At 44.7% G+C, this 13,789-nt stretch overlaps 1 protein-coding gene across 1 annotated transcript in view; it reads right to left on the bottom strand.

Moving 5' to 3' along the window:
- Window positions 1–2,063: 2,063 nt before the first annotated feature.
- MYT1 (myelin transcription factor 1) overlaps window positions 2,064–13,789 on the bottom strand; it is a 151,947-nt gene continuing 140,221 nt past the window's right edge. Inside the window, exons 22-24 of the mRNA XM_030213449.1 lie at window positions 9,415–9,518; window positions 5,967–6,110; window positions 2,064–2,204 (exon numbers count right to left, since the gene is read on the bottom strand). Of these exons, the coding sequence (XP_030069309.1) occupies window positions 2,064–2,204; window positions 5,967–6,110; window positions 9,415–9,518 (389 nt within the window). The remainder of the gene's footprint in view (window positions 2,205–5,966; window positions 6,111–9,414; window positions 9,519–13,789) is intronic.

Below are 13,789 nucleotides of genomic sequence, written 5' to 3'. Positions count from 1 at the left end.
AAAACTTCTCAGTTATAAAATATCTTTAAAAAAATTCTCATTGTTAAAAGAATAAATAACAAAATATATAAAAATAAGTTGGCTGCATTAAAATCACAGGCATAAGTTGTAGCTAGGAATGGTTTCGGTTTTGTAGAGTATCTTTTATTGTGAGAAGGTGATTTCTCTCTCTCTCTCTTGCTGTCTCTCTTTTATTTTTTTTTTCTTTTTGCTTTGTTTCTTTCCCCCCAGAGGTCCTGGTGTATTGTCCAGTTTAAAATAAGTATAAAATTAATTAATAAGTTAAATAAATAACCAAAGTTAACATAAGATATTGTCAATAAATTACATTAGATCGTCTCAAAATTAAATCATTTACAGACTAATAAAACAAACTAGTTGCTTTCCTTAAGGAAATGCGGTTTTTCTGCACTTAGATCTAACTGACTTGCAGTCACCTTCCGTTTGGACTCTATATACATATAAAGAACATTTTGTGGTTTTTAACATATTCATTTTTATAAAAAGTTTTTGTTGTTGTTGTTGCATTTTGAAATGGTTCCTGAAAGGCAGCGATGCCAAACTAATACGTCATCCTGGCCTTTTTTGAATGAATGAAATTTCCCTTCCTTTTCCCCCATCTCTCCTATTCCTTTTATAATGCTCAGTGGTGGGAAATATAAGTGCCAAGTAATGTTCTGAAGTTCATTTCACTCCTAATTCTGAGCTTTCTCTTGGCTTCTTTAGCCAACCTTCAGTATATGTTCCACACTAGACCACTACCCCTTTTTTGTTTTCTCTCACTGTGGTCTTAGTTCCCTTACAAGAAATTCCCTCGGGCCCCTCCTCTCAAGCACACCTGGACAGTTTCCTGTTATAGAAATGAAAGATCTGTTCATTGATGTGCTTAGAGAATCGTAATTCCTTGGGGCTCAACTTACTAAAATTTACTAAAGTGTGTTATGCTGTTACTGCAGACTGAATAGGCTGAGTGATTTTTAAATAATGTCCATTCTCGTATATTCCATTTCATGCAGTTTTCACAATGTTGGCATGCACCAAGGCAATGCTGCACTTCAGTAGATCTAGCAGTGAGCTACACGTCAACTCTTTGGGAGATCTATCCCCCATGCTTTTATAGGGCCCACACGTCTTCTATCCCCTTAACCCCGCCAAAAATAAAATCTACCAAATGAGGCCAGTATAGAAGGTGGATAACAATTTTTCTGGCTACTAGCAATCTCAGGAGCAATTCTGTGAACCAACACATGCCCCCATTACTAATTCACTGTCTTGACAATAACTGTAGTATTAAAAGAATTAAAACTATCAGTAAACAGAATTGCAAAATCACATCACAGATACTGGACCATTACACACTGAGAGTTCCCTCCACCCCCAGTACTGGTCTATTTCGTAATAGTGATTCCCTTATTTTAAGACAGACAAAGATGTACTCTGCAGTTGCAAATTCCAAAAGCTTCCCTGAGAACCTTTTATCCCTTGCGCTTCCACTGGAATTTTTAAAACTGCTTTTCAGAATAATCTCTCAGAAAATAAAAAATAAAGACCCTACTTTTTTTATATTACTTAAATGTTTTCCCCATCCCCAAAGCACATCCCTTGAAAACCTGAGGGCGGAGGCCTTATAGGGCTCGGATTTACAGGCGACTGCTTTATACAGTACAGAAATACGTCATCTAGATACACTACAGTAAACCTAGAGATGAAACGTCAAAACCCTGTTCTATTTACCACCCAGTGATCGTCTTCCTATAGCAGGACACCTGGCCACTCGCAAAGATACCAGATATCCAGAAACTAGAAGGGCTTGTGGCTTCTTCTGGCATTGTCCCCTTCAAACTTTTTTGCTTCACAATGAGCAGAATTACCACCATTTTCTGGGTGGTTCAAGTGAAATAAAACATTGGGTTTTGCTCTGTTTTACTACATTTAAATGGCCTCTTGGTTAAATTTTGGTCCTTTTGTATTTATTCAATAAACAAGTTTTATGCTTGTCGACCTGAATACTTGAACGGAGAGTTGTCTTCTTACAGTACTTTTTCTGTGGTATTCATGCCACCCTAGACCTGAATTCCCTTCACGGCCTGTTTGATGCTCTCCAGTAGCGCCTTGTTCTCGGGGTTCTGGTAACACTCCTGCTTGGTGTACATGTCCGTCAGAGTGTTCACATAGGCATCAAAGTTCTCCTCACTGATCGGGTCCTGCATACATAATAACAAAGAAGGAGTAAAGCCAGAAGATGTCATTTACAGTAGAAGAGATGAAAACATTAAGTTCCTTTCATCACTGTCTCTATAAAATGTTCCTCTCCTATTCTAAACTAAATATGGACTTCTCTTCCTGGCTTTGTATGCTCCCTGCCATTGGTTACATGCGTAGATAAATTCTCCATTTTCTCAGAATATGTTTACCAATTCTCAAAGTAAAAAACTTTACTCATTTCCTGTACCCTTTGTTTCCCTTTTACTAAAATGCATTAAAAATGGGCTTACCACATTTTAACATGGGGCTTTCCCATTTTTAACATGGCAGTAAAATAAGGCATCTTCTTTTTTAAAATTTTTGCAGGTCCCATGTTAATTTGTCCATTATCATATAGGATTTGCAAAAAATTAATATGGGATCACTTACCACCTCCTATTTAGGAGGTGCTAAGTATTCCCATGTTAACTCAGGACCCCTTTTACCAAGCTGCAGCAAATGGGGGCCTGCGCTGGCGTCGGCACGTTTTTGACGCACACTGAAGCCCCCTTTTACCACAGCGGGTAAAAGGTAGGTCTTTCTTTTTTTGAGGAAATAGCCATGTGGCAAGTGAGCACTTGCTGAGCGGCCATTTTGGAGGTCTTCTATGCTAACCCAGCGGTAACCGGGCCTGCGCACAGTACTGCTGGGTACACACTGCGCTGGGGATGGGAACTATCGCCAGACTGCTGTGGTAGCCCGGCGGTACTTCCTTCTTAGCGAGTAGTAAGCCTGCGTTGGTCTTATCGCTGCTTTGTAAAAGGGGCCCTTAGTGTTAGCCCGTTAGTGTGTACCAGTGCGAAAGTGCTAGCTGGATAATGCCTCCACACCCATTCTCATCCTTCTTCAAAAAACATTTAGAAAAAAATAATATGCAGCTAGGATTATTACTGGAAAATGCTTTAACGCATTTTACACTAAGTATTTTCCCGTGCATTACACACACATTATGATTTAACGCCCTGTAGTAAAAGAGCCCCTAGTGTTTCTGCAGAAAAAGCTTTCACAAGCTTCCAAGACATTTTCTTCAGAAGAAAAGATGCAAAGTGGAACTGGAGTCATGCTTATGGCTTCTGTTTTGATTACTAAGTGTCGGTAAGCCCAACGCGAGCTTACTGCACTCTAAACAGGAAGTATTGCTGGGCGGTACTTCCTGCCTCTAGCACACCGTCATATCTGGTGCTACAGAAATATATTTCTTTTTGTAGCACCGCTGTGTACCCAGCGGTAATCAGGCAGTGCCGCATGCTGCCTGGTTACTGCTTGGTTAGCAAGGAAGCCCTCACTGCCACCCAGGGGCGTATCTGAGGTTCGGCGGTAGGGGGGGGCCGGGGCTAGAGTGAGGGGGCACATTATAGCCCCCCCTGGCCGCCACCCCCCTACCGCCATCAACCCCTCCTATCGCCGTCAACCCTCCCCCGCCTACCGCCATCACCTACCCCCGCCAAGGTCCGCTTCCTCTGGTCCGGTGCCTTTAAAAATGTTACTTCAGCTGGCGGGGGACCCCCAACCCCTGCCAGCCCAGCCGAGGTCTTGTTTTAAGTTCTTCTTCCATCCTCGTGCTAATGAAAACTGCCTGCCTGCATCCCTTCCAATTTCGGACTGAGTCTGACGTCGCAGCACGTTGACGTCCTGCACGTACAACATGCTGCGACGTCAGACTCAGTCCAAAATTGGAAGGGATGCAGGCAGGCAGTTTTCAATAGCACGAGGATGGAAGAAGAATTTAAAACAAGACCTCGGCTGGGCTAGCGGGGGTTGGGGGTCCCCCGCCAGCTGAAGTAACATTTTTAAAGGCACCGGACCGGAGGAAGCGGACCTCGGCGAGGGTAGGTGATGGCGGTAGGCGGGGGAGGGTTGACGGCGGTAGGGGGGTCCAGGGCGAAATCTGCGGGGGCCCAGGCCCCTGTGGCCCCATGCAGATACGCCCCTGCTGCCACCTCACCCCCCCCCCGGAATGGCTGCACGGCAAGTGCTTTACTTGCCGCATGCCCATTTCCTGCAGGAAACAGAGACTTCCCTTTTACCTGCTGCAGTAAAAGGGGGCCTCGGCACGCGTGGAAAATACGCCAACGCCCACGCAGGCCCCCTTTTGCCACAGTTCAGTAATGTGCCAAACACAATGCTCATCAGGAAAGTACCTTATGAGATTTCCATGTGGTAGGGGGAAGGGTCCCCCAGATCACCCCTGTAGGATCCTCATTCCCTGCTCATTTCAGAGTCAGCAATGCCACCCTACTGCACCAGAAATTCTAGAAGTTCTAGAAGGGCTGGTGGCACTAGGCTGAATTTTATTTCAGGAGCTCCTGCTGCTACAAAAGCCAGCAGCATGTCTACAAACCCCAAAGGTCGCATAGCAACAGTGCTAGAGCTCTAGGGCATTTGAAAATTGGGCGTCAGAGGTACCTGCCTAAGGGGCCCTTTTATTAAACCACGGTAAAATGTATAGTTATTTTTTTTTATTTGTTACATTTGTACCCCGCGCTTTCCCACTCATGGCAGGCTCAATGCGGCAGGCAATGGAGGGTTAAGTGACTTGCCCAGAGTCGCAAGGAGCTGCCTGTGCCGGGAATCAAACTCAGTTCCTCAGCTCCCCAGGACCAAAGTCCACCACCCTAACCACTAGGCCACTCCTTCACTGCAGCGCAACAGGGAATATACTATGCATTAGTTGCAAATTTTACACAGCAACCAGTGAGGATGACACCAGCATTTTCTAATGCTGGTCCCAAGTTAAAGTGGCAATTAGTGTGCAGTACTTGTCCACAGTTAACATGGGAGCACTTACACTTGCTAAATGGCTAACGAACATCTGGCCAATGCACAGTTAATGTATGAGGTGGCAGCACACTAACTGGCTAATGCTTCTATACTCACTCTCTGCCTATGCCACACCCCTGACCAAAAAATTCAGAAACTTTCAGTAACGCAGGTGTAATGCGCAGAAAAGCAAATTACTGCAAAACACCTTAACGTGGTTGCATGGTAGCCTGTTTCGGTGCATTAACTGCTTGTAAAGTGCGTAGCACACTTACCCCCCCCCCCCCCCCCCCCGTTTACTAAGTCGCATGGCAATGCCGACACAGCCCATTCAAAGTGAATGGGCTGTGTCAGCATTAGCGCACTGCAGCCACTAGCACGGCTTAGTAAACCGGGGGGGGGGGGGGGTTTAAAGTGCAGAGTCCTGATGATTCTACCACTCCTAGAGTCAAGTCGAGGTTTGGTAATTAGGGGCCCTTTTACTAAAAAGTCTCAAGGCAATCACACTTCTTTACAGTACGCCAGAGAAACTCCCATGCTCAAACTTGATTTATAAACAAGACATTTGCTTTTTATGGAATAACTAGTAAGAAATGCCCGTTTCTGGCAAAAATGAAACGGGCGCTAGCAGGGTAATCCCCCCCCATCCTCCCTCCCTCCCTCCCTCCCGAGTTGCAGACACCCCCTCCGTGCCTCCGTTCCGAGTTGCACACCTCTCCTCTTCGTCCTTTCGTCCCTCAGTGACGTGGTTGCGAGGGCCGCCCCGCCCTCAACGTCATCGCGTTTTGACGCGAGGGCGGAGCTACAGTGACTGGAGCCTGCAGGCCAAACCGGATATCTCGGGCGCCTCAAGTTTCCGGCTTGAGGCTTCAAATTGCCTTTTATATATATAGAAGATATTTTCATAGAACTGGTTTCGGTATAGCAGAGTGCCATTCTGAACTTTGAAAATGGTTTCTCACCATGTGCGGGAGGCGGATGTTGGCGAGACTTCGGATCAGTGCCTGACTCAATCCAGAAAGTTCCAGAAAGAGGGCTTCGTTCTGCTCCTCAATCAGCTTATTCTCTTCTTCAATGTTCTTCAAGTTCTTTTCCATTGATGATATCTGAATAGCAAGGGCAGCACAGAATTATTAAACTCTCTCTTTCTGGGAAAGAAGAGAGATCATATAAAATTCTCTATTAGTTAGAGTGGCAGGATATTCACAGAACTGTTTTACTTTTGTCAGTAACTTTCTGCAATCAAGACAGTGATGGTAATTCTGTTCCAGTGAAGACAGATAGCAAAATAGGGTTCTATCTTTTAAGTATATTTTATAATATAAAATGTGTTACTACCTTCTTTGGCTTTCTAATATAAGCCTTACATCATTCAACAAAAGTCTATGTACTGCACATGCTGTCATATTGGTCATCTCAAATCTGAACGCACATTATTCCCAAATTTAAATTTTTTTTCGAGGGGGGGGGGAGGAGGGGCATCAGGGAATAATTTTATAATGTCCCCACTGGTGAAAAGTACATACATATTTTTCAGTTCATGGAATGTGCAAGATTTTCAAAGTAAATTATCCATGGAAAAATACTGGCACACATTTACACCTGTTAATTTCTGTGGATATTTTTTCTGAATAAAAGTTTGTCATTAGTTCCATATCCACCCTCAGGAAGTAATATATGTATGAAATGATGCTACACACATAGAGGCATGTTTATAAAGCTGCAGTAAGCAGCTAGCATGGGTTTTACTGTGTATTAGACATTAGCATGTATCCACGCTAACATCTAATGTACAGTAAGATAGCCAGCACTGCAAACATCTGTGGGGGGTCTTTTACTAAAGCTTAACTTGAGTTATCTGCAGCAGGGCCCATAGAAATAAAATAGGTGCTGCTGCTGATAATGCGAGCTAAGCTTTAGTAAAAGACACCTGTGCTAGCTGTTTACTGCAATTAGGGGTCCTTTTACCAAGTGTTTTTCATGTGTGCTGAGGCCCCCTTTTACTGCAGTGGATAAAAGGCTGCATTTTTAAATGAAAGAAATGGCAGTATGGCAAATGAACCACTTGGCGCATCGCCACCCATTGAGGTGGCAGTAGGGGCTCCCGGGCCAACCCGGTGGTAACCGGGCAGAGCATGGCACTGCCCACTGGGTAAACACCGGTGCTACAAAAAATTAAAATATTTTTGTAGCATCGGAAGTGGCGAACGCTGGGGGTGGGATCTACCACCGGGCTGCTGTGGTAGCCTGGCAGCAGTTCTGGATTAGCGAGCAGTAAGCCCGCATTGAGCTTACCGCCGCTTCGTAAAAGACACCCTTAGTGGTGTGACAAGTGCAGAGCAGAGGCCGGGGCATCCGTGAACATCTAGCACACTGGTTGGTACCATGTGCTGGTTCTCATGACTGCCGGTAGTGTGGTAGAAGTGTGCTTTGTTTGAAATCGACTGAGAAAATTCTTTTGTTTTGGAAACAGAGTCACCTTGATGCAGAGCCAATGTTCGTACCCTGATTGTGTTGGTGTGGCTGATGTAGGGTTCAGTTACAAGGTAAGTTTACATACATATAATTGAAGAAATAATGAATATAACTTAAAAAAAATTCTGTGACTGATGATTATATTCACAGAAAGCTGCTGAAATACAGAGTAAGCATTGTGAACTTCTGCTTCTGTCCTGATGGTCCCGTTGATTATATGCACTGAAGTGAATGAATTAAGTTATGTAAGTGGTATTCCTAAAATACAACAAAATTGGACGTTTATTGAATTGTGGACCATACGAAGATGATTAACTCTGAAACAGAGTGAGCTGACACTCGAAACACAATTGCATTGGTGCTATTATTGGGGAAGAATATATACTGCTTTTTCTACAGTTTTTGCAACCACATTCAATGTGATTTATCTGGGGCAATGGAGGGTTAAGTGACTTTACCCAGAGTCACAAGGAGCTGCAACAGGAATTGATCCCAGTTCCCCAGGACCAAAGTCCGCTGCACTAACCACTAGGCTACTCCTCCACTCCGTGTAAATGCATTTTGAATAAATACAAAAACTCTATTGAAGCTCTACTAGGAAGATAAGTTGCATGATTTATGAATAATACATACAACATTTTTATACTTTGATACTATTGAAAGGGTATATAACTTGGACCTATGATTATTCTAAATCCTCCGTTAGTGTAAACAATGGGGATTTCTCTGATATGACAGTCCGTTTTAAAGATAAAGGGCCTGATATTCAGACAGGGCTACCTCCTGCGGTTGGCGCTCAGCCCGGATATTCAATATTAGGTCATTTCCGGTGACCAGCATTGAACATCTGGGTGTAGTTTGGCTGGATTAAGTTTAACTGACCAAGGCAATATTCAGCGCTGGCTGATTAAGTTTAAACTGGCCAAAGATATACTTGCTATTTTGGCCGCCAAACATAGCCTGTGATGTGCTGAATACTGGTGGATAGCCGGCTGTCTCCCGCTGAATATTACCGGATAGCTGGTTAAGTACTATTTAAGCAGCCAGGTGCTGTTCCTGGCCAGTTAAATGGTTTTAAATATCAGCTGGAACGTGGTGTTTGATGATGGTATTATTTGAAGAGCATATTTTTTGGATGTTGTTTTTTATCATCCTTTATAAAAGAGGTTCTTTTGGTTTTAAATTTTGACATAGCTACCCTAAATTAACACGAAGGGGACCTTTTACTAAGCCGAGGTAAAAAGTGTCCTGAGCTACTTTTAGTGTGTGAAATTGGCACGCGCTGGGCCACTTTTTACCACGGCGGGAAAAAGGCCTTTTTAAAAATGGGGCAGTTAATGTCTGTACGCTAATATTAAAATTAGTGCACAGCTATTTACTGCCTGAGTTAGTCGGCAGAAAGGGCTCACGCGCTAACTCCATGGTAATCAGGCAGCGAGTGGCAATGTGGCTACACTGCCGATTATCGTCGGAATGCCCCCATGGTCGAAAATAGAAAATGATTTTCTACCGCAGAAAACTTTGGAACTACCACCAGGCTCCTGCACTACCCTGGCGCTAGGGCCGATTTGGCACACATTACCTACATGGTAGCTCTACCGTACCTTTGTAAAATGGTCCCTAAATGGAAACCTACCCATTTATACCTTTAGCTGGGTAGAGGTGGGAGGTTAACCTAGGGAATAGCTTTGAAAACTGCCTTTTGAATGGGGGGGGGGGGGGGGGGGAAGCAAGACATGAACCTTCTTAAGAATAGCAATACATCACTGAAGGTTTTGCATAAAACTGCCCTAACTTGAGAGTGGTTAAGCAGCAGCTGAGGCAAAGGAGATACATCTGGGACTACAGCTTTTCTCCGTCTGTCTGCATCTGGGACATAAATGCATTATTCTGTAACATGTGATCGAGTGCTGAGTCAGGAGTGAAGACACTTACCTGGGACTGCAACTTTACCATGTCGGACTCCACCTCCATATTGGACTCAGTCAGCTCACTAATTTCTTTGTTTAACTGTTTAATTTCTTCATCATTCTCTAGAACTACCAAAAAAATTACAAAGCTAGTTAACATTGATTGGATTCTCCTGAAGACTAAAACAATAAAGTCTTTCTTTTTTGTAGAAGACATGATTCTACTACTACTACTTATCATTTCTATATCGCTACTAGACATATGTAGCGCTGTACACTAAGGGCCCTGTTTACTAAGCAGTGTTATAGGCATGCTAATATTTTTAACGCACATTAACCATGTACACGTGTTAACCATGTATGTGCCTACAATATCCCTATCGATGCCTACATGTTTAGTGCATGCGCTGAGTGTAGGTGTGCTAAAAACACTAATGTACCTTAGTAAACAGAGCCCTAAACATTTAAGAGACAGTCCTTGCTTGACAGAGCTTACAATCTAATCAAGACAGACAAAAAGGACAAATAAGGAATAAAGGAATTACTTAAGGTAGAATGATAAAACAAACATGGATACTGAACAAGTGACTAGGAGTTAGGAGTAAAATCAGACTCAAAAAGGTGGACTTTTCGCCTAGATTTAAAGATGGCCAGAGATGGAGCTTCACGTATTGACACAGGAAGTCTATTCCTGGTGTACAGTGCAGCAAGATAAAAGGAATGGAGTCTGGAGTTGACAATAGAGGAGAAGGGTACAGATAAAAAAGATTTACCCGATGAACGGAGCTCCCAGGGAGGAGTGTAGGGAGATAAGAGTGGAGAGGTATTGAGGAGCTGCAGACTGAAGGCATAAGTACATAAGTATTGCCATACTGGGCAGGGCCGTGCCTAGGGTCTCCAGCACCCCCCTGCAGTTGGCACCTCCAGCACCCCCCCCCCCCCCGTTGGCACCGTGCCGCCGCCCCCCCCCCCCCCCCGTTGGCACCGCACCGCTCCGCTCCCCCCCGAAAACGATTGCTACACTGCCCACCCTCTTCTCCCCAGATCCTTTTCCTTTTTTTTTTTGTTTAAATTTACCTCTGTCCGGCGGCAGCGTAGCGTCAGTGAGAAGGAGGCGGCGCTCCCCCACCCCGATGTGTCTACTACTAAACTACTACTACTAAACATTTCTAGAGCGCTACTAGGGTTACGCAGCGCTGTACAAAATAAACAAAGAAGGACGGTCCCTGCTCAAAGGAGCTTACAATCTAAAGAATGAAATGTCAAGTTGGGCAATCTAGATTTCCTGGGTAGAGGTGTAGAGGTTAGGTGCCGAAGGCGACGTTGAAGAGGTGGGCTTTAAGCAGAGATTTGAAGATGGGCAGGGAGGGGGCCTGGCATATGGCCTCGGGGAGTTTGTTCCACGCGTTGGGTGAGGCGAGACAGAAAGGGCGGAGCCTGGAGTTGGCGGTGGTGGAGAAGGGTACTGAAAGGAGGGATTTGTCTTGAGAGCAGAGGTTACGGGTAGGAACGTAAGGGGAGATGAGGGTTGAGAGGTAAGGAGGGGCTGCAGATCTAGGGGCTAGGGCTCTTCAGCTTGTAGAAAAGATGGCTGATCAGAGATATAATAGAGATCTATAAAATAATGAGTGGAGTGGAACGGGTAGACATGAATCACTTGTTTACTCTTTCCAAAAATACTAGGACTAGGGAGCACGCAATGAAGCTATAAAGTAGTAAATTTAAAATGAATCAGAGAAAATATTTCTTCACTCAATATGTAATTAAGCTCTGGAATTTGTTGCCAGAGAATGTAGTAAAAGTGGTTAGCTTGGCAGGGTTTAAAAATAGTTTTTTTGGATGGCTTCTTAAATGAAAAGTCAATAGACCATTATTAAAATGGACTTGGGGAAAATCCACTGCTTGTTTCTAGAATAAGCAGCATAAAATGTACTGTTTTGGGATCTTGCCAGGTACTTGAGACCTGCAATGGCCACTGTTGGAAACAGGATGCTGGACTTGATGGACCTTCGGTCTGTCCCAGTATCAGGGCCGTGCCAACACGGTAAGCGAGGTAAGCATGGCAGGAGGGCGCTATCCTCTGGGGGCACCCCGCCGCACCATGCTTACCTCGCCCTCTTCCCCCCAGATCCTTTTCCTTTTTTTTTTGTTTAAATTTACCTCTGTCTAGCGGCGTAGCGTCAGTGGGAAGGAGGCAGCGCTCCCCCACCCCGACGTGTCTACTAGTCTTCCCTTCGCTGTGTTCCGCCTTCTTCTGATGTCAGAAATGACATCAGAAGAAGGCGGGACACAGCGAAGGAAAGAAGACTAGTAGACACATCCCACCCAAACCCACTTCCCCTCTACCTCCACTCTCTATTTCGGTTGATAACACCCTCATCGTCCCCTTCTCATCTGCCTGCAACCTCGGTGTCATCTTCGACTCCTCCCTCTCCTTCTCTGCGCATATCCAACAGATAGCCAAGACCTGTCGCTTCTTCCTTTATAACATTAGCAAAATCCGCCCTTTCCTCTCTGAGCACACCACCCGAATTCTCATCCACGCTCTCGTTACCTCTCGCCTTGACTACTGCAACCTACTCCTCACTGGTCTCCCACTTAGCCACCTATCCCCCCTTCAGTCCGTTCAGAACTCTGCTGCACGTCTTATCTTCCGCCTGAACCGATACACTCATATCACCCCTCTCCTCAAGTCACTTCATTGGCTTCCGATCAGGTACCGCATTCAATTCAAGCTTCTGCTACTAACCTACATTTGTAGGTTAGTAGCAGAAGCTTGAATTGAATGCGGTACCTGATCGGAAGCCAATGAAGTGACTTGAGGAGAGGGGTGATATGAGTGTATCGGTTCAGGCGGAAGATAAGACGTGCAGCAGAGTTCTGAACGGACTGAAGGGGGGATAGGTGGCTAAGTGGGAGACCAGTGAGGAGTAGGTTGCAGTAGTCAAGGCGAGAGGTAACGAGAGCGTGGATGAGAATTCGGGTGGTGTGCTCAGAGAGGAAAGGGCGGATTTTGCTAATGTTATAAAGGAAGAAGCGACAGGTCTTGGCTATCTGTTGGATATGCGCAGAGAAGGAGAGGGAGGAGTCGAAGATGACACCGAGGTTGCAGGCAGATGAGAAGGGGACGATGAGGGTGTTATCAACCGAAATAGAGAGTGGAGGTAGAGGGGAAGTGGGTTTGGGTGGGATGTGTCTACTAGTCTTCTTTCCTTCGCTGTGTCCCGCCTTCTTCTGATGTCATTTCTGACATCAGAAGAAGGCGGAACACAGCGAAGGGAAGACTAGTAGACACGTCGGGGTGGGGGAGCGCTGCCTCCTTCCCACTGACGCTACGCCGCTAGACAGAGGTAAATTTAAACAAAAAAAAAAGGAAAAGGATCTGGGGGGAAGAGGGCGAGGTAAGCATGGTGCGGCGGGGTGCCCCCAGAGGATAGCGCCCTCCTGCCATGCTTACCTCGCTTACCGTGTTGGCACGGCCCTGATACTGGGACAGACCGAAGGTCCATCAAGTCCAGCATCCTGTTTCCAACAGTGGCCATTGCAGGTCTCAAGTACCTGGCAAGATCCCAAAACAGTACATTTTATGCTGCTTATTCTAGAAACAAGCAGTGGATTTTCCCCAAGTCCATTTTAATAATGGTCTATTGACTTTTCATTTAAGAAGCCATCCAAAAAAACTATTTTTAAACCCTGCCAAGCTAACCACTTTTACTACATTCTCTGGCAACAAATTCCAGAGCTTAATTACATATTGAGTGAAGAAATATTTTCTCTGATTCATTTTAAATTTACTACTTTATAGCTTCATTGCGTGCTCCCTAGTCCTAGTATTTTTGGAAAGAGTAAACAAGTGATTCACGTCTACCCGTTCCACTCCACTCATTATTTTATAGATCTCTATTATATCTCTGATCAGCCATCTTTTCTACAAGCTGAAGAGCCCTAGCCACTTTAGCCTTTCCTCATAGGGAAGTCATCCTTCTCTGTACCTTTTCTAATTTCACTTTATCTTTTTTGAAATGTGGTGACCAGAATTGAACACAATATTCGAGATGCGATCGCACCATGGAGAGATACAAAAGCATTATAACGTGCTCATTTTTGATTTCCATTCCTTTCCTAATAATACCTAACATTCTATTTGCTTTCTTAGCAGCCGCTGCACACTGAGCAGAGGGTTTCAACGTATTATCAGTGATGACGCCTAGGTCCCTTGTAAGTCAATAAAAGGAGTTTGAACTGTGTGCAGAAATGGATAGGGAGCCAATTAAGTGACTTGAGGGCTAATATAAGTGTAGCGACTCTGGCAGAATATAAGTCGTGCAGCAGAATTTTGAAAAAATTGAAGGGGACAGAGATGGCTTAGGGGGTAACCTGAGAGAAGCAAGTTGAAGTAG

This window comes from Microcaecilia unicolor, chromosome 8 (genome assembly GCF_901765095.1).
Source record: "Microcaecilia unicolor chromosome 8, aMicUni1.1, whole genome shotgun sequence".
Classification (NCBI taxonomy): Eukaryota; Metazoa; Chordata; class Amphibia; order Gymnophiona; family Siphonopidae; genus Microcaecilia; species Microcaecilia unicolor.
This window is presented reverse-complemented; position numbering and strand designations above follow the sequence as displayed.